Source organism: Muntiacus reevesi, chromosome 1, assembly GCF_963930625.1.
Source record: "Muntiacus reevesi chromosome 1, mMunRee1.1, whole genome shotgun sequence".
Lineage (NCBI taxonomy): Eukaryota > Metazoa > Chordata > Mammalia > Artiodactyla > Cervidae > Muntiacus > Muntiacus reevesi.
Genome location: NC_089249.1, coordinates 240,658,679 through 240,683,831, shown reverse-complemented (window position 1 = coordinate 240,683,831; position 25,153 = coordinate 240,658,679). Strand labels below are relative to the sequence as shown.

General features: G+C 43.7%; 1 protein-coding gene across 2 annotated transcripts in view; it reads left to right on the top strand.

Moving 5' to 3' along the window:
* Positions 1-7,046: 7,046 nt before the first annotated feature.
* GLRA1 (glycine receptor alpha 1) overlaps positions 7,047-25,153 on the top strand; it is a 90,396-nt gene continuing 72,289 nt past the window's right edge. For both annotated transcript variants that reach the window (XM_065936108.1, XM_065936099.1), the window contains exon 1: positions 7,047-7,102. In XM_065936108.1, the coding sequence (XP_065792180.1) occupies positions 7,047-7,102 (56 nt within the window). The remainder of the gene's footprint in view (positions 7,103-25,153) is intronic.

The window sequence follows — 25,153 nt, the reverse complement described above, 5'->3', positions numbered from 1 at the left end:
CAAGAATCTCTTTTCATCACCTCCTCCCTTCAGGCAACACTGTGTAGGCTCTTCTTGTTTTATTGTTTGCCATAGTTCCTAGCGCTGAGAAGGTACTTAAATACTTGTTAAAAACTGAATGAACAAACCTTTGGTGAAACACGTAAAACCACAGCACTGTGTCGCGCACACAGCCAGTGTTCAAACTACATGTCCTTTTAAAACAAATGAATGAATCACTGAGTGAAAACTCAGAAAAAAAGGTGCATCCTCTGCTGAACCTTGTTGATGCCACAAGTCCTTGTGGAGGCAGTAGAAAATGAGAGACCCAATAAGAGGAACAGACTGAATAAACGTGAAATCAGAGTCAAGGGCAGATTGAGAAGAAAGTAGGGGGGAAAGAGGCAGCAATGGCTTGAGGGAGAAAAGAAAATGAAACATGAGGGGTAATAAAAAGTCTCACATGGATGTCAAGCTGCTAGAGCCCAGGGTAGAAGTACAGACCTGGCAGTGAAAGAGAATCCAGAGTCAGGCAGAAAGCCAGGGTCTGATCAACATGATATGAAGGTTTTGTCCTCTCTCATCCAATCTTCTTTGCTTGTATTTTAGGTCTCTGAGTGAAGGTGTTGGGAGCCATGACTTGAGAGGCAGGAGTTTTGAGATCTAGATTCAACTTTGTGGTGGAACATTAAGTCAGTCATACCACTTTCCTGGCCCCTGGGTGACCAGGCTGTAAAGTGGAAGGAAAGCTCTCTCAGTATTTTATGCATCTGCCTCCTGTGAAACCTGTATGCAGGTCAAGAAGCAATAGTTAGAACCGGACATGGAACAATGGACTGCTTCCAAAGTTAGGAAAGGAGTATGTCAAGGCTGTATATTGTCACCTTGCTTACTTAACTTGTATGAAGAATACACCTTGCAAAATGCCAGGCTGGATGAAGCACAAACTGGAAACAAGTTTGCTGGGAGAAATACCAATAACTTCAGATATCCAGATGACACCACCCTTACAGCAGAAAAGTGAAGAGGAGCTAAAGAGCCTCTTATGAAGGCGAAAGAAGAGAGTGAAAAGGCTGACTTAAAACTCAACATTCAAAAAACTAAGATCATGGCATCTGGTCCCATCACGTCATCACAAATAGATGGGAAAACAATGGAAAGTGACAAGACTTTATTTTCCTGGGCTTCAAATCACTGTCAATGGTGACTGAAGCCACGAAATTAAAAGACACTTGCTCCTTGGAAGAAAAGCTATGACCGACCTAGATAGCATATTAAAAAGCAGAGACATTAGTTTGCCAACAAGGGTCTATATAGTCAAAGCTATTGTTTTTCCAGTAGTCATGTATGGATGTGAGAGTTGGACTGTGAAGAAAGCTGAGAGCCGAAAAATTGATGCTTTTGAACTGTGGTGTTGGAGAAGACTCTTGAGAGTCTCTTGACAGCAAGGAGATCAAACCAGTCAATCCTAAAGGAAATCAACCCTGAGTATTCATTGGAAGAACTGATGGCTGAAGCTGAAGCTCCAACACTTTGGCCACCTGATGTGAAGAGCCAACTCATTAGAAAAGACCCTGATGCTGGGAAAGATTCAAGGCAGGCAGAGAAAGGAATGACAGAGCATAAAATGGTTGGATAGCATCACTGACTCAACGGACATGAGTTTGAGCAAGCTCTGGGAGATGGTGAAGGACAGGGAAGCCTGGCATGGGGTCACAAAGAGTTGGACATGGGTGAGCAACTGAGCAACAACAACCACTGAGACTTCCTAAGTAGCTTTGAGTTCCCTTCTTTAAAGCACAAAGAACAGAGGACTTTCCTGGTGGTCCAGTGGCTAAGACTCCACAGTCCCAATGCAAGGGGTCCAGGTTTGATCCCTGGTCAGGGAACTAGATCCTATATGCTGCAGCTAAGACCTGGCACAGCCAAATAAATAAAAGATCTTTTAAACCACAAAGAACAGACTATTGCTTTGTGACTAAAAATGTTTCAAAGTAGCAAGTGCATTCTCTAAGTTGGGCTAGGATAGGCTGGCAGCAAGCTGGCAGCTCCTTGTAGGAAAGTCTCTTCCATAGTCCCATTTTCAGACCCAGATTCATCATAACACTTCAGCACATTTAGGCAAGCTGCTTAGTTGCTCCAAATATCCATCTCTCTTTACAAAGTATCACCAGAGCCTGTCAAAGCAGCACAGAAGTCTCCAGCACTCTCCTCTGTGAATGTCATTCTGGACAGAGGCTTGCCATTGTGTTAATTACATTAGCTGGCTCAGGACAACATAATCTCACCTGATTAACACCGTTCCTTCCTCTTCTGTTCCTCCCTTTGGGTCCTCTACCTGAACCTTTTTGTTCTTCTTTCATTCACTCAGTCATTTATCCTTGCAAGAAATAGTTACTGAGAATTTCCTATATGCTAGGCACTGTGCCAAGTGCTGGGTATATATCAGTAACAAGCCAGGTAAAGCTCTTCCCTTGTAGATTTCCTTAGCCTTCATCTTAGTTGGAATTAAAAAAAAAAAAAAAAAAAGTGGGAAGATCCTTTAGCCAAAATTAGGGTACTTGTATTCTTATCCCAACTCTGCTAAATTTCCTCTTCAATATATAAAAGAGTGGAACAGGAACAGTAAGAATCTCACATGGATTTTTTTTTTCAGTATCTCCTAACTAGTCTGCAGCTTTCGTTTTGCCTCTCTCCTCCCTGCACATTTATTCTAAACACAGCAGCCAAACCAGCCTTGTTAAAATGTTGTCAGATATTGTTTACTGCTTTGCTCAAAACCTTCCAGTGGGTCTCACTCAGAATACAACTCAAAGTCCTTACTATGCCTTGGAGGTAGAATACAATCTAGTCCCTAACTACTTTCTAAACTCTTTCCAGGCACCCTCTCCTTCACTCACTTCACCCAGGCACACTGGTCTCCTTGCTGTTTCTTGCACACTCTAAGCATACTCCCCCCTCAGGGCCTTTGAATTTGCTTTTCTGGTGCCTGGAAAGATCTTTCTCCCCTCCCTGAATCTCACAGGGCTCATTTCCTCACCTTCTTCGGTCATTTTTTCAAAGTTCTCCTTTTCAGAAGGCATTCCCTGATCTGCCATGCCACAGTTGCAGTCCTCCAATGCCGCTGCTCAGTCGCTCAGTTGAGTTCAACTTTCTGCAGCCACATGCCCTGTAGCCCACCAGGTTCCTCTGCCCATGGAATTTCCCAGGCAAGAATACTGGAGTGGGTTGCCATTTCCTTCTCCAGGGGATCTTGGCCATCCTGGGATCACATCCACGTCTCCTACATTGCAGGCAGATTCTTTACCACTAGCATCACCTGGGAAACCTGATCTGACCGCCCTATATAAAAGACCATCTCAGTGATGGTCTCTGACCCTTTACCCTGCTTTTTTCTTTTTAATCCTTATTATTGCCTAATACATCATAATTTACTTATTTATCTTCTGTCTCCATCTGCTAGAAGATATTCTCCCATGGAAAAGGGACATTTACCTGTTTTATTCTCTGCTGTATACCCAATGCCTACAGCAGTGCCTGACATAAAGCAAATGTTCAATAAGTGTTTGTTGAGTTAATGAAAGAATCTGTCTCCTCTAGTAATAAAATAAGGTTTCAGCACATGTCATAATTTAGCCATATTAGAGGGGTTCAAATCTGGCTACTGGGGCCTATAAGGGAACAATCAAGTAGGCTACAAAGGATGTTCACCAATAGCAATGGACCATCAACTGAAGTCAATCCATTCCATTCCATTAAGAGTTATGTTTCACAGTATGGTAGTCATCCTAAGATTAGACTGGAATGCCATTGCTTCTTTGCAGCTTCTTATGGGGAGAAGAGTGGGCATGACTGTCTTTGTTTGACTTAGGTCAGAGAGGTTTGGCCATTTATCCAATGTCATCCAGGCTTTTTAAAGCTGAGAGAAAAGAAGAACAAAAATCCCTGACCATGGAGATCATGGTTTTTATTTTCAAAAGTGACATACACAAGACAGGAAGATCTGGGTATACTGTTTAAGGCATAAGAAATATGGGAGGTATGAAGTAAAACATGAGAAACTTTTACCACTGTAAATCTGAAGTGACCATATGTCCCAGAGATACAAATTACTAGTTATCTTATGTATTATTATATCCCCAGTGCTTGGCACATACTCAGGTTATGTGTGCTAGTTAAACAAAAGTAGAAGCCTCACATTAAACAGAAGCCTACTAGAAAACAGGCAATAATTACTCTCATCTCCTGCAGAGGCCACAGTCTTAGAGCCTTCACACCCATAAACAGCAACACCACACACACACACACACAGAGAGAGAGAGAGAGAGAGAGAGAGAGCATCTCTTAAAGGAAAGGAAAAACTAACTGTATACACTGCATCCCCACCTGCCTACAGCTTCCTAGCCAGGTCAGGAGCAAAGACAAAATTGCCAGCTCACAGTTTACTTCAGTACTTCCAGGGGCACAGCAATGACCCAGAAAGATGCAAACATACATGACTATGTGGACAGAAACCCATTCACAAACCCAAATGTACAAATACACATATACATTTCACATTCACTTCAGAATTAGGCAGGTGGGCTAAATCAGTTTATATCCCCAGAAATATGTGTGCTTGTCTTTCCCAAGCAAACTCACTAGTGGGCACATAAACAAGTATAGAAACACATTCACAAAGATAAAATGTATTTCAAGGTAGGACCGTAAGAAGTAAACGAGATTATATGAAGTGCACAACAGTGCCTGGTGCATTGAAGGCATACTAATCAAGGCTAGTGATAGATATAGATAGGAGTAGATAGATAACAAACTGACAATATAAATTTTTATCAGACTCATGTGACTATCACCTTCAAAGCAAAATTTCCTACTCAGTCACTAGTCAGAATTTCATGGAAGTTCTAAACAACTTATCAGTGTTCTGGTGTGGCGGAGCCAATAGAAAAGGAAGTAATGAAGGGTGTGCTGTAACAGCGTGCAAAGTAGGAGGAGAATCCCTGCTGATAGGACACTAGTGGACAAAGTTTGTCAGACTTCTTTGCTCGGAGAAAGCCTGAGCTTGGAGAGAAATAAGCTGTTAAGAACAATTCTAGGGAGAATTTTGGAGGCTATTTTGGAGGCTATTCAGCCTCAAAAAACTCAAAAGAAGGAATTCCTAAAGCTACTAGGTAAGAGGAAGGGGTTACCTCCTTTCAGTAGGCTGGGAGAGAGAGAGACCCCAATGTCCCAGCCAGTTCAAATCAGCCAGAAAATCCTGCAGAGGCTATTAATCCACTAAAGTCCGATAGCTTGGAGAAAATCTGATTAACTCCACCTCCCCAGCTGGGCTCTAGAGTGAAATGTATAGCTGGTTTCTGAGATTTAAATAAGCTGGGGAAATAGAGAAGCAAGAGGAAGGAAAAAACAGAGAATGGGAGCAGTAAGTACTGGATACCTGTATTTACAACTTGGCACTACCATTAGTTTGTAGCAAGCTGCAGCTCTGAGAGGCTCTGTTTCCCAAGCTTATGAATGTAAATGAAACTGTCTCCTGCCCAGTAGAAAGAGGACATATCTTGCAGTGAGGCCAGGACTGCTCCCTCTTGACTGTGTAAACCGCTCAAGGAATTTCTTCTGTCTTTTCCTACTGCAGTGGTCCTGGGGAGAGAGGGGGTGGGGAATCTTTCTTTATAGATCAGACTTCTTTCTGAAACCTCTCCTCCTTTCTTTTTTTTCTTTTTTTTTTTTTTTCCTGGAGCCAAACAATACTACTTCAGAGCTCTAAAAAAACTCAGAGATCAAGTTCAATTCTTCCCTTTCAAGATGATAAACTGAACCCAAAGGCACGTCTGAACTGGGACCCGTGGTATTTGCTTCACTAACATACAACTACATTCTCTAAAAATAAAGGCAATATTTTGAAAGACCTCGAGAGATTAACTCTATAACCTCCCCCACTCCACCACCAACCTGCAATGAAGAGGGGAGACACGGATCTCATTCAGCACTCGAAGCGTTAAACTCAACCCAGAGTCTAACACGCGATTGGCCGAACACTGGGAAAAGATCTGGTTTTCGCAGCCACGGGCCAATGAGCGCCTCTAGTGGGAGGGTTTGAAGATACTAAGGAGTTTTTCCCCCCTTTTTTTTCTCTCCACCTCCTCCCTTCAGCCATCGCCCCCCCGCCGCCACCACCAATCCCCCACGCCGCCAGTTTGTTAAATTAATGCAGTAAGAAAGTCTGAAGACCTGAAGGAGTCCTGGCCTGAGGAAGATGGGCGAGCTCAGAAAGCCGAGATGCATCTGAAGCCTTGGGCTCCTGAGCCCCGCGGGGTCGCCACGGACCCCGGCAGCCCCTGAAACTTGCCCTGAGCTCTCTCACGTCTGCAGCCCAAGCAATGGGACATCTCTTCTGCAGCGATCATAACTTATTCGGCGGGGACCAGAGAACAGGGATCGCAAGGCGACAGCAGACGGGTACGCAGGCAGGGTAACGAGATTCCCGGACTCGGAGGTGATGCACCAGCCTGGCACATTCTCCGGGATTTAACTGAAGGCAACACCGTCAATCGCTTCCCCTCGCCCCTAACCCCCTCAGGCCAGCCCAGGGGCATAACGCCCTGATCTCCCTAGCCAGGATGCTCACCCAATCTAGCGGTCTGAGGCCAGCGCTCTGATCTCCACAGATTTTTTTTTTTTTTCCCTTTCACGGGGCTGGCCGTTTAAACAGAAAAACAGGGGTAAAAAAGAAAATATACCCACCCCCAAACGTGCCTCCCCAGCGCCGCAGGGAGCCTACAGACACGCTGGAGTTTCACAAACAGCAACACTCTCCGCGCTCCTGAAAAGCAGGGCTGGACGCTCTCCGTGGTGCTGAAACGCTGGGAGGCTGCCTCTGTCCGTGGTACCGACAGCCCCCTCGCCCCGATTTCCCCTGGGGCTCTCCCTCCGCGCCCCTGTTCCCCACCTCCCCTTAGGATTTGGATTATTTTTTTTTTCAGCAGCGCTCGCAGGTTTTGTAAGTGCCAATTTGAAACATTTTTGCCCCCCTAACTCGTGGACTACAAAGCACAAGGACCTGAAAAATGTACAGCTTCAATACTCTTCGACTCTACCTTTGGGAGACCATTGTATTCTTCAGGTATGCAATTTTTTACTGACCACATCGCTCTGATGGAAATGGGGGAAAGGAGCATGGAGGCTGACTCTGTCCGTGATCCCCTCATTCTGGGGGAGGAGGGTGCTGTATACCGCGGCAATCGGGTCCTTCCATCCCCCGCTCCCTCACTCCCCCCTGCCCCCCCCCCCCCCCACCGCCCGCAGGGTGTCTGGTTTGTGCGTGGAGGTCTGAGACAGTGGCCGCCCTGGCAGCTGTTTGCCTGTTTCTTGCGATTTGTTTGTCCTTCTGCCTGCTACACTCCCTGCCCCATCACTCTCCCCCAAACCCCCTGAATATTGACTCTCACTAGGCTGAGGACTTTAAGGGGAAGCTTTAGGAGTTACTCAGTTTAATTAGGACTGCATTCTCTCTAACCGCAGTGCCGAAAACCTCAGCTTTCCCGTCTGGGAGCCAAGTGACAACTAGCGGTGACGGGGAAGGTTGCACTCGAACCCACTGGACATAGAACATATTATTTTCTCTCCTTTTTTGTTGTTGTTTTGTTTTTCTGCGGTGTGGGGGTGGGGGGTTGTTGCTGAGGCTCAGTGATTGGAAACAATAGCGTTATGACCTCAGGTTGTAAAGCTCTGAACGTGGGTGCAGAGGGGAATCTGCTCAGGAACAGAGTCCGGAACACATTTCTCTTTTGAAACTTTGACTCCCTCCTATCTCCCATTCATCTTTCCAAACTCTGCTTGCTAGCTGCAGATCTTGAACTGATGGACAAGTCTCATTTTTTGTTGTTTTTTTTAATTTATGCCTATCTCCAACTCAGAAATGAGTTCCCTCAGCCACCACCTCCCAGTTTAAAATTTTCTGCCCATAGGCTTAGTATTCTTATATTAGTAGAAGTGAAAAGTGAAAAATCACCTCTTCAGGAAGCACTGAAATAAACACTCTTTTTGTAAGTGGGTGAATCATGCCATCTTCAGAGATGGTTATGATAAATTCCATTTACATGAATTTAAAAAAATTAGTCTTCTCCCATGACCTACAGGGATCATTAATCTTCATTTTAGATGTCTGCCTCTCATGTTTTACCATCACATTGGATTAACAGTCACTTGAAAAATCCACTCTAGGTTATTTTTTAAAATAAGTAAACCAACACATATTAGTCTCTCCCATCATAAATCTGCAGCAAATATTTCTTGTTGGATTTTTTTTCATTTTTACATTATAGTGAACTCTGCATATGAATTGTTGGTTTGATTAATCCATTAGTTGATTTATTAAATGAATGACACCTCTCTCCAGATTGTAAGGGTCTACACGTGAGCCTCTCTTCATGTATTTCTCTTGGGATGAAGAAAAGACCTCTTTCCTTCTCTGAGATACCCATCGCTAAAGCTTCTAATCTCCAGTTCAAATAATTATTTGATAGGCCATGGTTCTGCCCATAGCTCAGAATACAAATACTCAAGGAGTCAAATTTAAAAAGTGCAACAATCCAGGGCCTTGTGAAATGTAGCTACTTTATGGGCTAAAGGGCAGGAAGTCTCCTCTGAACAATACCAAATTCTTTCTCTTCTACATACACAGTAGAAGTGGAAAATGCTGTGGAGGTGGGGGTACTTGATAACATTTGTATGCGAATTGATTCTGTTTGGCTTTCTGAGACAGAACTGAACCAGAGAGATTAAAGAGCAAATTAATAGGACCAAGCACATCCTCCCTTCCAACTCCTTTTTTTCTTGATGAACAGTATGTAATGCTTGATTTTTCTTCTCGCAGACATTGTCTTTCACAATAGGAAGACAGTCTGAAAGGTTGGCACTGTAATCATTTAGATAAGGTTAGGAATCCACTGTGTTAATTTTTTAAATCATGGGTGGTGGCTTATCAGGACACATAACTCCACATCCCCTTCCCCTACCTGCGACAAGGCAGACATGAGCTACAATGGATATGGGATATAATGCCATGTGTTTATAAGTAAAGAAGAGTCATAACTATGGAGAGCTGGAAAGGGAATTGTGCTATTGCACTTTCAAAATACAGAAATGGCTATGTTATTTGGGGAATAAAGGTTGTTTTAGAACATGAAACATAAAATAGGAAATATAAGAACTGAACTAGGGAAATGCCCTCAGCAATTTTTCAGAGAGATGAGTAAAATTAAAAGGTCACAAGGAGAGAAAGTACTGTCTATGTCTAATTGGCATTTTCATTACTAACTCACTCATTTTTTAAAGTTTAGGTGAAAATACAGAAGCGTTAAAATCTGGGGGCTCAAGAGAATGTAGAGGTAACTGGAGACTGGTTCTCTAGCAGATTCCATGTGAATAACCCCTTCTCCCCCCGGGGACAGGTACCATGTTGCAATGAGCCAATCCAATCATCTCAGGCACCCAGGTAGTCCTTAGATTAAATGAAGGCCAGCTGCTCACCTTGTTGGGGAAATCTGGGGGCTAGGAAAGGAACGGCTCTTGATGACAGAAGTGCTGCTGCATCCACACATAACCAGCAAAATGACAACAATGAAAGCAAAACAAACAAACCAACACTCAAAGTGAGTGAGGAAGAAATTTCACAGTGCCAACAAAGAGAATGAATTGAGGTCTTAGAAAAAACTGAGGGGAAAGAGATAAGAGGGTACAGGGGGACACGCAGCATTGCAATACTTACCAATTCTGTCCCTATAAGTAAAATGAAGTGAGTTGGCTGAAGTTCTTGTCCAGATATTTTTTTAAAAACCTGCAGTTCTAAAATTCTATGAGTGATATTCAAATATTCAATAAACTAAATGCTGTCTCTTTGTTTTTAGTTTGGGATGGGCCTTTATATCCAGACTGGTCAAAAGCAATAAGCAAAGATATGTTTTTGTTTTTGTTTTTGTTTTTATTTTAAATGGAAGCATATTCCTTTCAAACCTCTTTTGAAGTAGAAGGAAACTTGATTTGATTCCCAGAGCCCTTACACTGCCTTATGGCTGGGAAAGGGCTCAGGGTGATCCCCACATTTTCTCACCTTCTGAGTAACTCAAATAGATCCATGGTATATAATCATGTTTCTCGATCTTGGCACTACTGACGTCTTGAACATTTTGGAAAATTTTGTGATATGAGGGCTGAATTATGCATTATAAGATGTTTAACAGTATCTTTGGCATCAATAACCCTCTCTCCCTTAGTCATGACAGTCAAAAATGTCTCCAGAAGTCTGGGAAGGGAGGAGGTCACAAAATTGCCCACAGTTGGGAACCACTGGTATAGAATGACCAAATATTTAACCTAAGACTCTGATGAACCAATTGTAATGAGGAGGAAAGTCCTTTCCTTAAGAAAATGCCCCCCTGGAATATAATAGGCACAAGAGTGAAGCAAACAAAGACCTAGCTTGTGCTTGAGACGGGAATAAAGGCAGAGGAGATAAGCCAAGTCTAACCCACGGGTGGTTTCCCCAAAAGATGATCAGCTTTCCTTTATTATCACTTCTGTCTGCCAACCCATAGGTGTTTCCTTGCACAGGGTTTTGTACTGAATATGGTACTCACTGGCTAAGAAAGGTCATCGAAACCTTGAAGGAAAGCTGTCTCTGCCTCACTGGGGTCAAAAGGAGCATGGTAAACAGATTGCTTCATATCTCAGTCCTGAAAAACCACCCAGCTGAAAGGTAAATGAGCCTTTTTCTGAGGTGGCTCTTCTGGTTTCCCGTTCTCCAAGCTTGCCAAGAGGAGCAAATGACAGCCTGGATCTTTTCCTCCTGGTAGCATAGCTGTATTCCTCCTCAAATCTGACCTGCTGCATTTTGGGCACTGCAGAAACTGTCTAGGAGCTTCTGGAGTGGGCCAAGGACTTTTTCCCAAGGAAAGATGCCCCTTGGGCAACTTTGCATTAGGGTCAATCAAAATGTCAGTCTACCCTCTTTGAGGACTCAGGAAGCTTGAGAAAGAGACAATGTCATGTTTTTCGTTCCTGAGGGACATTTTGGAGAACGTCAACCTGGTAAACGGAGTCATGAATCAGCATATAACTTCTGCATGCTTACAAAACTGGGAATGACCTGTCAGGGGAAACGGAGGGAATTTGAGACCACCTTATGAAAGAGGCTGCGACCACGCGGAGCCGTGGAAAGAGCAGTTAGGCTACGATTTGAGAGCCTTCCTTGGAAAGTTTGGTTCTTCTCTTATCCTGCAGCATGGCTCTGATGAATCTCTTTCCTTCATGGGGACTCAGTTCTCTTACCATTCCACTCAAACAACTAACTCCGACACCTCTAATATACCTCCCAACTCACGTAAGGTCTTCATAAAAGACAGAGGTCCATTCCCACAAAGGCTCAAGCTGAATTTACATCAGTGATAATACTGCCTTCTTTTCTATACCAGGCATTTATTTATCTTGTGTTGATGTGCCCAGTCCAAAACTAGGCACTCTGCAGGGGAGACGGAGGTAATAGATGCCACAGTCCCTGTCCTTGCAGAAAGGGGAGACACTGCTCCTTTTAAGGCTCCATTAAATACCTTTTTCCTTTGTCAGAGGGGCCGCAGAGCTCCCCTCCAGACAGTCTGTGCATGCGGCCTGCGACAGCATCACATTTATGTGGGCGTCATTAACTTTATTTCCTTCATCAGCTGGCAGAAGCCAGAATGATTTTTAAGATGGATGGCACTGTCTCCTGCCTGGCCATCTTGACACTATTCTGCAGGTTCTCTGCTGCTTTAGGCAAAGTGGCCTTGGCCCCAAGGGTAGAAGACCCAGGATCCAGAATTTAGCTAGTTGCAGGCCCTTGAGAGGGTTTCCTGACCTTCCCAACCTCAGTTTCCCCAGCTATAAAATAAAGGGAATTGACAAATCACTGTCTCTAAAATTAATTTTCCCTGTCCCAATCAATGATTATCACCTCCCGATCTCCTTCACAATAGAACAGTTTTGGTAGCAGGGTATTTCAATTATTATAAGAATTATATTCAGTCTCAAAGGTCTAAAAGAATTGAGGACCATAATAAATAACCTCACTCCCTGGAAAGTTATCCCAATCTGGACATGATTATTGACAGATTCCATAAATATGTCAGTTTCTCCAGAAAAGGCTTTGGATGATGAGAAAATAGGAAGTCTGATCGCTATCCTTAGAGATCTGAAGAGAAGCCTGAGAAAGAGACCAAAGGCATCTATACTTTTGCCAGTGACTCTGTTTAGGTTTTTCCCTCCCCTATAAGGCTAAGTTTTTAAAAGTTTGTTTACCAAACCCCATCCATTGTTAACTTGTTTTCCCGATCTTTATTAACCAAAGATAAACTGCCAGAAATACTGAACATCATGTGATAAGTAATGCCACCACAATGAGTTAACCTAAGAAAATACAGAAGAAAAGGTGTGATGCTTTCTTGTTAGTCTATAGAGCCTTGTCAGAAGTAAATATGCAATTTGATAATCTGTGAAATGTTTAAAATGGATTCTGAGTCCTCATTACTATTTCATAAACCCTCTAGGTACCTCAGGGACCCCATTTGGGAAATATTAGATTTGAATTATTCTATATGGCTCCAAGAGAAGAACTGGAATTAATAGATAAATATATTTTTAATGCACACACACAAGCTCTGTTTTAATGTAATTCGGAACCTCTGGCAGATCTGTCAACCGTGTATCAGCTGCCTCAGTTATAGTGAGGGTCCCTGTCAGTGGAGGTATGCAAGCAGAGACTGGAAATCCACCTCCCAGGAGGGATGTGGAAGGATTTCAAGCTACTTTTGTGCGTTGGGATTTGTAATTTGCTGCAGAAAAGTAAATGAAATGCAGGTCAGAGACAAATCTTCACGATACTCATGTCCCCCCACCCGCTCCTGATCCCCAAATTATCATCTGATCTCTGTAAATTTTCTGAGTCGAGCCACAAATACCCATCCACTCATGCCTTTTCCTTCTCTGAAATGGACTGGATAATAAATTGGACAATGAACACGCACATAAACACACAAACTCATATGCGACCAAGGATTATTAAAAGGAAATCACCTTGGTTATGTAAGACTCTGGCTTTAAGAAATGAGAAGGACCTCAGAAATAAGACAATATCAGAGCCAGAAAGACCACCAGAAAATTCACTGGTTCACAGACCAGTCCTCAGGCACAGATGGTGTTCACAGGACTGAATGGCTGAAGGCCTCTCAGCCCTGAACTCCAGCTGTCTCGCCTGAACCAACTCCCTGTTCAGCCTCACACAACTGAAAACACCATCAGGCCAGCCAGGAAATTCATTCAGAAAGCACATTAGAAGGGAACAATGCCCTGAGATGCTGGGGAGAGGGGCTTATATGCACAGTGCCTATGCTTTGTAGTGCAAGCCTTTAAGAGTGGTGCTGAGGCCCTGATGCTTTGGAAACTCCTTATAAAGGATCCCTTTGTGGTTTTCTGAAGTTGATATTGTCCGAGTCCCCCGAGGCTAATTCAGTGCAATTAGATTACCACTCTCTGCTTTTGAATTCGGCTGTTTTTCAGTGTCTGTTGCTAAATGAGTTTACCATCTTAACGGGGAGCTGCTGACAGTCATTATCCCAGCCGTGAAATGGGCAGCGTTCTCTCTTGCCTCGTATGCTGGGCAACCCCAGGCCCCTAGAGAACAAGCCTCTGCTCCCTGGCTCACGAGGTCCAGTCTCCATCTCCCACCCATTCACCACCAGAGAATCATATTTTGCTAGAACCCTGGAGACTTAGGGCAGTTCTGTAATTCAACAGTTCTCAAATCTAGCTATGAGGGGCTTATCAAGCGTACAGCTTCGCACCATCATACTAGACTAACTGAAACAGCATCTCTGCGGATGGGGACCCAGAAACCTCTAAGGGTAACAGGAGTCACTAAATCAGAGCTTCTCAAACTTCAATGTGTGTGGATCCCCTGAGGATCTCAGTAAGATGCTGATTCAGACTCAGGTGGTCTGGGGTGGAGCCTGAGAGTCTGCATTTCTAGCCCACAGGTGATGCTGATGCTTCTGTGGACCACAGGTTTGAGTAACAAGGCCCTAAACCATTCTGACTGTGGACTCCAGACGGACATAGACCAATCCGTTTATCTTGCAGAGGGGAGAGAACAAATGACTTCCTCAAGAGTGAACATCAGCCCGCCCGAGGCCCTCCACAAATGTGCTCATCCCCCAGACTTATTCCCCTACTGCCCCCTGTGCCCTGGACTCCACTGCTGTGCTGTCCTCCTTCGACCCTCTCACATGTTGTGCTCCCTCATAAACATAAACATGCAACTTAAGAAGGGCTCCTCAGGGAGCTATTTGCATCTCCACACCAGGGTGGGGGGTAATCCTAGTGCACCAAAAATTCTCATTCACGCAGCTGGGAAATACAATTGTATGATGACTGGATGGAGAGAAGGGGCATCTGAGGAACTGGCTTTGAAAGCTGGCACCAAGGGGCCCTGGGGCACAGCAGTGAGAGTCCATAGGGACTGACGCAAGAGGTAGATCAAAGGTGGTCAGAAGGAGGGAATCTGTGGTTTCTTTCTCCAAGGATGATCTCACTGACAAGTCTTCCTGTGGACATTGAACTATTAACTCTGCATAACTGGAGGCTTATTTAGGACTCCCCAGATCTTCAGAGACTGCCGTCTCTTCTGTCATCTGTCTGATCTCAGAACGATGTCCTTCCTTCCTTCTTCTCTCACCCTTTAACCTGTCATCCTTTCCAAAAAGCATATTAGTATCTTAGACATCTAATAGAGTGACTGTCAAGATCTTCAGCCTTTGAGAGCTGCGTGTTTACTGCTCTGCGCTCAGTTCTGCAACACTCCCCAGCTCCAGAGGAATGCGGCAAGGCTGCTGCAACTCTGGCTGCCAGGAGGCTTGCAGGCTTCCCTTACAAGAGCACTTCACAGTCTACAGAGCGTTTCGCACCTGCATTCCCATATGAACTTTCCAACCACCTTAAAAAAACAGATACAAGGCAGTGGCTACTATCCCCATCTTAGAGTCAAGAAAACTGAGACTTGGAAAAGTGACTTCCCTAAGACACACTGTTAATCTCAGGGTTAAGTCAGATTCAAATACAAACCTCCTTCCTCCTAGCTCACCACATTGCCTCTTTCTTCTTAAAGTTGGATATATATATATATATATCCATAACCTACAGCTGGAATATCTACATCCCTAACATGTATATACACTGCCCTCCTTAATAGGTACTCCTCTTTATATATTCCTCTCAAAGTTGCAGCCCCTATGAACTGATATGGCTATCAGGCTAATAGCCTCCATCCTCTGCCAGGGGTCCACAGGAGTCATGAGCTGGGAATTTCCCATCAGGGTTTTGGTTTGACAGAGTCATTGTCTTCAGATTCTTAGCCAGATAGGTATTTCTTTCTCTCTTCTTAACCTTTTTAAATTGTATGATATATATATATATATATATATATATATATGTTCTCTTTTTTAAAATGCTAATGCTAGACTTAAACCTAAAATCCCCTTTGATGATTATCTCCAGGTCCCTCCCAGCTTTTGTTTCTTTAAGAGGTAACCTACTTGATAACTTTTATTCATATATGTATATATATACACACATATATATAAATATACACACACAAAGTGATAGTATATATAGTTCAGTAATTATATATGCATATGTTGAAATATATATTGAAATCTATTGAACTATATATACTATCTATTGAACTGTATATACTATTCATTGAAATATTTATGCTATCATTTCATGGGATCAAATTGCCTATATGATTCTGCAACTTACTCTGTTCACATATCAGCATGTCTTGGAAAGCTTTATCTGTTGAGGCAAACATCTCCACCTCATTCTTTTAGCTACTGCAGAACATATGTTATGGATATCCCACTGTTTTCCAGCCACTTCCGTACTGATGGACATTTCTACTTTTTTCCAATTTTTCCACTGAAATCAGTGCTGCAATAATCACAGTGAACCTACATCTTTGTGAATGAACACAGGCCATTTTTCCAGGCAGATAACAAGAACAGAAATGGAATTGCTGGGGCACAGAGCTTGCACATCTTTCACATTAACAGATACTGCAGGCGGGTATCCCTTCCTTCCTTCCCTTACGATGCTCCATCTCAGCCTTGACTGCAACCACTCAATACCAATCGTTACTATTTATCAAGTGTTTATTGAATGCTAGATACTGTGCTAACAACATCATATGCCTCATGTCACAAATCCTTAGACATAAGTATTATTATATTCCCATATTACAGGTGAAAAAACTGAGGCATAAATAGGTTATGTAGTGTACCCAAGGTAAGGCAACTCATAAGAAGCAGAGCTAGGATTCAAAGACAAGTCTGACTGCAGAAAATATTCTCTTAACCATTGTACTGCCACTGTTATTCCAAGAATGAACCTGGGAGGAAAAGCGGGAAGGAGACTGAACTGGAAGAGGAAGATGGAGGCAAAAAAGAGATGAGTTTGCATCTTCAAGTAATCAAAGGTTCATCTCCTGCAGGTGGTTCTAGATATAAAGTTAACATACATCCATAAATGGATCTGAGTGTTTAATCTCCACCCTTCACAGAGGAGGAATATTACACTACCTTCCACCCTGGGCAGACAGCGTGTGGTTAGAGCTCTGTCTCAGGGTAAAGTTGGATCCCTGCAGTACAGCCTTTCTTTGTCCCCTAATCACTCCACTGAAGGACCTATCCGGGATGATGGGAGAGAATGACTGAGCAGGGAGGCAAGGAAGAAAGGCAGCATAATCTCAGGCTCTTTTTTTTTTTTTTAATTGCCAGTCCCTGGAATTCAGACCAACGACCTTTTCAAGCCTCATGCTCTTAACCTCCAAACACACAGGATTGAGAATCCCCAGTTTCCCTTCATCTTCTGTATGTAAGGTTGGAGAGGCAGCCCAATCTCCAGCATCGGAGACCTCGCCACAAACTTGGGACCTGCCGCTCCCAAAGCAGACCCCAAGGGCTTCTCAGAACACCTCTAGGCCAGGAAAACATACCCAGATGAGGTCAGGGAGCAGAACGGGGAAAGGCAGCAAGGACCGGGCTAGCTCTCCTTTACAAGCAGGCGCATCACTCTAGACAAGGCCTGTGGGAAACCCAAACAACGCATCTCAGACACCTGTTCCCAGCAGCCATCTGAGTGATGCCAGAGAGAATTCTGAATGTGTCACTAGCAGGCCTGTTGCCAGTAGGAGAAAAAAACACAATAGAAATAAAGTCTTCTCATGTCAACCTCCTAATGTTAACTTTTGAAATAAACTTGCTGGTTTGTCTGTTTACATTATAAACATTATACATGTTTGCCATAAAATATTTAAACCACAAAGGGAGATATGTTTAAAAGACACAGAAGTCCTACTCCCTAAGGTAAATTCAATATTCATCTTTCCAGATAATCTTAATAACATGACAATGACAAGAATGCCATTCTAAAATTTGAATATGCATTAACTCATGTAATCTTCAGAACAATCCTGTAAGGATATACTATTATTCATCCCATTGTACAAATGAAGTTATAGATGAGGAAACAGAGAAGTTTAGTAATTTTCCTAGGGCTGCCCAGCTTAGAAATGGCAGTGCCAGACTGAAATCCAAGCAGTGTGACTTCAGAGTCTTTAACTGCTGTGTTACAATCACGAGCTGTTTCTGTTTTACAAAAATAGGGTTATACTAAATGCTATGCTCTGCAACTTCCCTTTTTTCACCCAGCAATACCTTGTCAGTACACATACAGAAGGATCTCATTCATCTGTGCATTTATGCTGCCCTTCACTGAGAACACTAGGCTCCAGTATGACCCACTCTCAGCTTGCCACAAAACAGCCACCACTTCCATTTCCAGCTCCTTCACTTCACACCAACCAAATTCTACCTCAACCGAATTTCTCATTGGTCTGTTACATGCCCATTGTTCTCATCTCTGTACTTTTCTCCCAAAGGTCCCTAACATTCCTTAAATCTAGAAAAACCCCTCCCTCATTTTTGCCCTGAAAGGCACACCCACCAATTCTGGATTCAAGTTCATTTGATTTTTGAAAGCTGCCTCTGTCACTTCCTAGCTGTATTATCTTGGCAGTTTGCTCAACCCTTCTGAGCCTCAAGTTCCTCATCTTAAAAAACGGAGAAAACATTGCCAGTAGACAAATGCAGTCACCTTTAAGCACTTTTTCTGAGCAGAGCACAAGCCCTTAGTGAATTCCCTCTCTACTTCTCTCAGATCCTATCCACACCTCAAGAGCCACCTCTAACAACACTTCCTCCATGAAGCAACCCCAGACTGCCACCATCTCTACCCAGAACTGGACATGGATTCTGCGTCCTAAATCTCCTTGGAAATGTAGGCATTACCTTCAGCACTCAGTTTACACACTGCGGCCTTACAAACATTAGGTGCCCTTCTACTTATTCAGTTGAACTATAAACCCTTCAAAGACTAGGGACTTAATGGGTTTCCTGGTTGATGTGAAAGGCCAACATGAAGACAAGGAGCTCACCAGGGTTTTCAGCTTGCTCCATTCCCCTCATTGATAGTTTTACCCCAGTGGCTCATGTATGTTAGATATTCAGATCTTGTTGAATTGAATTGTCTTGTCCCCATATACCTGCTCCCATCCTTCTCTTATTGGCTCTGCTGAAGCCCAGGATCAGAAGGCTTCCAACCAGCCAATGCAATGCACTGCTATGTCTCACAGTGACACCTTTTTGCTCCAAGAAATGAGTCACAGTGAGAGTGAGTTAGACATACAGCTCAGTCCTGGCTCGAGAGCTGTTGCAGAGTTGTTTAGCCTTATTCTTACTGTCTGGCCATGGATGGCCAAATTCTGGGCCTCTCAAAACATCTATGCCATTGCACATATGGCTGCTTCCCACTGTGGCCTGGGTCCACAGAGAAACCCCTTTCCATAAGACAAGGCAAACTTTTGAAAACGGCTTTCAGTTGTGCAGAAAACACAGACCTCACTGGAGACAGTTTTTGTGATGTGACCTAAAACATCTAGTAGAAGACAAAAACTCTCAACAGGACCAAAGAAAAGATTGCATCATGCCCAAAGGGAAGGGTCTTGGAGGAATTCACCGAAAATGCCTTGGAATATGAAAAGCTACACCTCCTGAGAAAGAGGGTGACAGGTCCAGTAAGAGTCAACTTCCATGCCACATCAATTGGACAGCCTAGAGATTAGAACAGAATTTTCCTTCCTCTGAAAGCCCTGCTCTGACTTTGTAACTGAGTCTCAGTTTCTCTATCCCTAAAATAAGATTGGACTTCATAAAAATCCTAGGTCTTTCCAACTGTCATTGCATAATTCTTAAATTGACCCCAGTAGTTAAAAAGTCTGCCTTGGCATCAGTCAAGTATGTTCTGGAATCCTTGTTAAACCACTTGCGATTGTATGAAAGAAAAGAAAGTGAAGCCGCTCAGTCGTGTCCGACTCTTTGAGACCCAACGGACTGTAGCCTACCAGGCTCCTCTGTCCGTGGGATTTTCCAGGCAAGAATACTGGGGTGGGTTACTGTTTCCTTCTCCAGAAGATCTTCCCCACCCAGGGATTGAACCCAGGTCTCCATTGAGACCATTGAACCCAGGTCAACGCTTTACCATCTGAGCCACCAGGGAAGTCCAAATGCAATGGTATACCACTCTATGACTTGGAGCAAGATTGTTTTTAAGATGTCTAAGCCTCGGTTTTCCTCATCTGTAAAATGGCAATGATAATTATCCTTCCCTGCCAAATCACCCTAAGCATTCAACAGGAAAACACATGTAGAGTGATAGCAATGCAGGTGCAAAGCATTGTGGGACCATAAAGAAGAATCTGACCAACTCTGCCTGGGGGCTTCCTTGATGGCTTACATGGTAAAGAGTCTGCCTGCAATGCAGGAGACCCAGGTTCAATCTCTGGGTCAGGGATTGAAGATCCCCTGGAGAAGGAAATGGCAATCCACTCCAGTACTCTTGCCTGGAAAATCCCATGGACGAGGAGCCTGGCAGGTTATCGCCTATGGATTCGCAAAGAGTTGGGCATGACTGAGCAACTAATAATACACACACAACTCTGCCTGGGGTGGGGGAGGGGGCATGGTACAGTACAAAGTTGAAGACAATTTTAATAGGAATCAAGGCACTTAAACTGGGCCATAAAGAATGACTAATTCACCAGGTGGCAAAGAGGGCCAAGAGAGGATGATGCAGCAGAGGAAAAGGGCTTACAGAAAGGGGAAACTGGAAGTTGGGGAGTTTAAGAACACTGGATGGGCCAGCCATCTACTGTGACCTAAGACTCAGCCCAGTCCTGCTCTGCCCTGGTCTCTCCCTACAGGTCTTTCATCATTCGGAAGCAAGGCAAATCATGGATAATTTCTTCATCATCTAAAAAATATTTATTGACTTCCTACCATAAACCAGTAATCTTTCTACATTTGGGGGATAGATACAGTGATGAGCAGAAGAGATGTGGTCTTTGCTCTCACACAGCTTAACCTCTAGAGGTGGTACAAACAAAGAAACAACCCGGGAAATCATAGAATTTCAGGTCACGGTCAGTGCTCCAAACCCAGTCAAACAGGAGAATGGGACAGAGGGGGGCTCACTGGAGTCCACCACAGGCTGCCTACACTTTCACATGCTCTCTCTCTTAAAGCTTATATCAAAGGGGAGTGGGAAAGTGTTGTTTCCTTTTACTGATGAGGACACTGAAACCCTGAGAGGAGGAGAGATTCATCTACAGTCTCACAGTCAGTAAGTTCCAAAGGCAGGTGACCTCATCCCATGCAAAAAAGTCAAAAATACCAAGGAAAAAAGATTAAATAGGGGGAAAGCAAGAAGCAAAACAGTATGTATAGTAGGATCCCATTTTTATTTTTTTTAAGGTTTCATTGTTCTCACATGGGAAAAAAGTCTAGAGAAATGGACCCAAAACTGTTTATAGTTGTTATTATCTATTGAGAATGAGACTATCGGGTGCTTTTATTTCTTACATTAAATATTTTAGTAATGCTTGGATGTTTTACAACAATATTTATTACTTTGGAAAGCTGGAAAGTACTTTTTTAAAAAAAAGAAAGAAAGAGGATATCAGAAAGCATGGGCACAAAAATAAACTTGGAGCTCACCTTAATAAAAAGACAACCTGTACCAGGTAGGGAAAAAAGACACGTGGAGAATGGTGAACCTGGGCCCAGTTGCTTGGTATCTTCCAAGTAAAACTGAGCCTAGGGGCAGAGACAGTTTGGGATTTCTGAAGGAATTTTCCAAGCAAATGGAAGTTGCTTTCCCCACGGAAGTCATTGTGCTGGAAGCAAAATGTCATTGGAAAATGGAAGCCAGAGTTACATTAGTGATTTGGGTTTTTACAAGTGATGGTTGGAATATATTTTCATCAGAGTGACTAGAGCCCTGCATAATTCTGCATGTAATTTCATAACATCCTCTAGGTCATTTAAAAAAAAAAATTTAGGGAAAGAATTTTCTGACCCCATTCCTTCAATTCCCAGGGGGAAACCGAGGCCAGAGGGAAAAGTCAACCATGAATTAATGTCCAGCCCAGACAAAGACCAAGACCTCTAACTCTCTTCACATCGGGATGATTTTCCCTAAAATTTCATGACTGTCCCACTGATAGTATGCAACATAGATTTCAGTGGTTCAGGATAATTTTGTAATACTTATCATGAATTTTATTTTCCTAGGTACTAGAATTATCAATTTCATTATAATACTGAGAGTTTATTTTAAACAAAAAAAATCAAATTAAAAAGTAATTAAATCACAGTATATGAATTGGGCAAAACCTGTCAGACGATATGTAACTGATTTGGGCTTGGGGAGTACTGTACCCTATCATTCTATCGTGGACAGTGCTATTGTTTTAACTGGAAAATGCCAGTAAGACTTGTGAGATTGGGTAGGTTCTGAGCAAGGCTTAACTTGAAGTCCCAAACAGCTTCTCACAGTGAATCATAGACATGAGCTGCTATGTGAATTCAAATGGTTGGGAAAAGATGGCACATCTGGGTAAAAAGTAGGCATATTTACCTGGCAGAGTACAGCAGGGATGAGGTCACCAACGAGTGTCTACTGAAGCTACTTTCATAGGTTTCCATCCCCTTCTTCTGTAAGAATGACATCTGTGACTCCCAACCCTGTGCCTGACAGACAGGAATTCCTCTAAACAATATCTATAATGAATGATTTTACACAAGACATGCACTAAGAACCTACTATATGCCAGGAGCGTCTCTAAACGCTCCACATACATTAGCTAGTATTTACATCAATCCTCTGAAATAAGTACTATTTTCATACCCCTTTTGTGGATGAGGAAACTGAGGCAGGGATCTTCCCAATCTGGATGCCTGTAGGCCAGCCATCTTGCCAATCCAATACAAAGTCTTCATAAGACATTGTACAAACCTCTCCAAAGATATGGTGGGGCAGGGTGGAAGGAACAGAGCCTCTGAGGAAGAAAACTGGGGCTTACTCCAAACACAGCCTTTGTCAGTGAGGAAAGGAGATTAAGAGAACCTGACAACACACTTCCCCTCAGATCTGCTACTCAGCCCTGATTTCCTTTCCATCCATCACCATGGGGTTTATGAAGAGATGGAAGAAAATAAGGAATAGTACTGGGCAAGGAATAAAAAGAAGGGGGGGGGCGACAAGAAAGGAGAGAAAAAGAGAGAGAGAAGAAGAAGAAGAAAGAAGAAAGAGCACTCAACTCAGGTCTACTCTGGGTGGGTTCAGCCAAGAACTCACATGGGAGTCTCTTTCCCTCCCTGAACCACAGTATTCTAAACTGTAAAATGGATGGAGGGACTGTACTAAATGACTTTTACTATCTCTCTCGGCTCTATCATAATAGGATTTAGAAACAAATGAAGGGAAAGGAAAACCTAGAAGACCAGGAGGGGAGAGAAATGTTTGTGGGAAGAAGTAAATACTAAGGAGGAATAACGAAAGGAGGAGGAAACAGGAGGAGAAAGGAAGGCATTTCCCAAAGTGGGTGACATCTGCTTATTTCATTGAAAGAGGAGAAGGAAGAACTTTCACATCAAGAATTACAATAAAAGCTCTATTCTCAGGCAGCCAACTCATGTCTCCCACTAGTGAGTCCTGGCTGATGTTGGTGGGGGTCATGGCTGATGTTGGTGAGAGGTATGGCTGATGTTGGTGGGAGCCATGGCTGATTTTGGTGAGAGGTATGGCTGATGCTGGTGGGAGCCATGGCTGATGTTCATGAGAGCCACAGCTGATGTTGGTGGGGGCCATGGCTGATGTTGGTGAGAGGTATGGCTGATGTTGGTGGGAGCCATGGCTGATGTTGGTGGGGGCCATGGCTGATGTCGGTGGGGGCCATGGCTGATGTTGGTGGGGGCCATGGCTGATGTTGGTGGGGGCCACGGCTGATGTTGGAGAGAGGCATGGTTGATGTTGGTGAGAGGCATGTTTGATGTTGGTAAGAGGTGTGGCTGGTGTTGGTGAGGGGCCATGGCTGATGTTGGTGGGGGCCATGGCTGATGCTGGTGGGGGCCATGGCTGGTGTTGGTGGGGGCCATGGCTGGTGTTGGTGAGGGGCATGTTTGATGTTGGTAAGAGGCGTGGATGGTGTTGGTGAGGGGCATGGTTGGTATTGGTAAGAGGCATGGCTGGTGTTGGTGAGGGGCATGGTTGGTATTGGGAGCCATGGCTGATGTGGGGGCGGGGGACATGGCTGATGTTGGTGAGAGGCATGGACAATGCTGGTGAGGGGCATCACTGATGTCTGAAAAACAGGGACCTAAAAGGAGCCCTGAAAGGAGGGAGGATTGGCTTGTTCTTTGTGTCTAAAAAGGAGGACAGTCCTACCTTAACAATGAGCAACAATGATCAGTATATGCCCAGGTTCTGGGAGACATCCTAGGGAAATGACTAGAGAATATGCCCAAGGGAGCTACAATGGCAACATTACCACACAGTGCCTATAAGGATGCAATCCTTGAACAGTGAACAGAGAAAATCCCAGGCCAGAAAGAAATCTTCCTAGATCATTTTTTCCAACCTCCTGGCTCCAAGCATCCCTTCCCTAGCTGCCCTGTGCCAAAGGACTCAGCACAGAATGACATTCAGTCCTATTCTTTCATCTTTTCATAGCTGTCTGAGCCAACCCACACACTGAGGCCCTTGTAGACAAAGAGAGAGCCCCCAACTGATTAGATATATGCTTAATCTACATGGCACATGCTGGGCACACAGTGGGCCCTTCACACCCATCTGATAATTAATCAATAGGGTAAAATGGTTCTAGTCTCTCTCTCAATAACATCTATATTGTTGCTTAAGATTACAGTCTAAACATACTTCATTTCATTCACTCCACTACCTACCCCTGTTCCAAAGTCCAATCTGTCATTTGCTTGAGAGGACACCTAGGTACCTGCCTCTGCAGAAGTGAGCTAGAGTAACCACTCTGCAGGTAACATCTCCAAATCTGGAAGTGACTTCCAGGAAAAAACAAACAGATAGGCTCACTCTATAAAACGAGAAGCACAGGTGCAGATAAATTTTTTAAAAACCATAGATAATTGTTCACTTAACATATAATGAACAGATTCATGGCTAAGCAATTGATCTGAAAGTTTTACTCTTCCAACAAACCTAAAATTAGAATTAAGTATTCCTAGTTTCCAGATGAAGAAACTGAGGGTCAGAGAAGATAAGCAACTTTCAAAGTAATACAATACATAGTAAACTCATGACTCTAGCCTACTCCCTGACTGATTCATCCTTACAGTATGATACTAAGAGTTCAGCCTGTGTGTGAACACTTCCAGAGGCAAGAAACTCACCATCTCCTTAGGTTCAGTTCAGTTCAGTCGCTCAGTCGTGTCTGACTCCTTGCGACCCCACGAATCGCAGCACGCCAGGTCTCCCTGTCCATCACCAACTCCCAGAGTTTACTCAAACTCATGTCCATCGAGTCGGTGATGCCATCAAGCCATCTCATCCTCTGTCGTCCCCTTCTCCTCCTGCCCCCAGTCCCTCCAAGCATCAGGGTCTTTTTCAAAGAGTCAACTCTTCGCATGAGGTGGCCAAAGTACTGGAGTTTCAGCTTCAG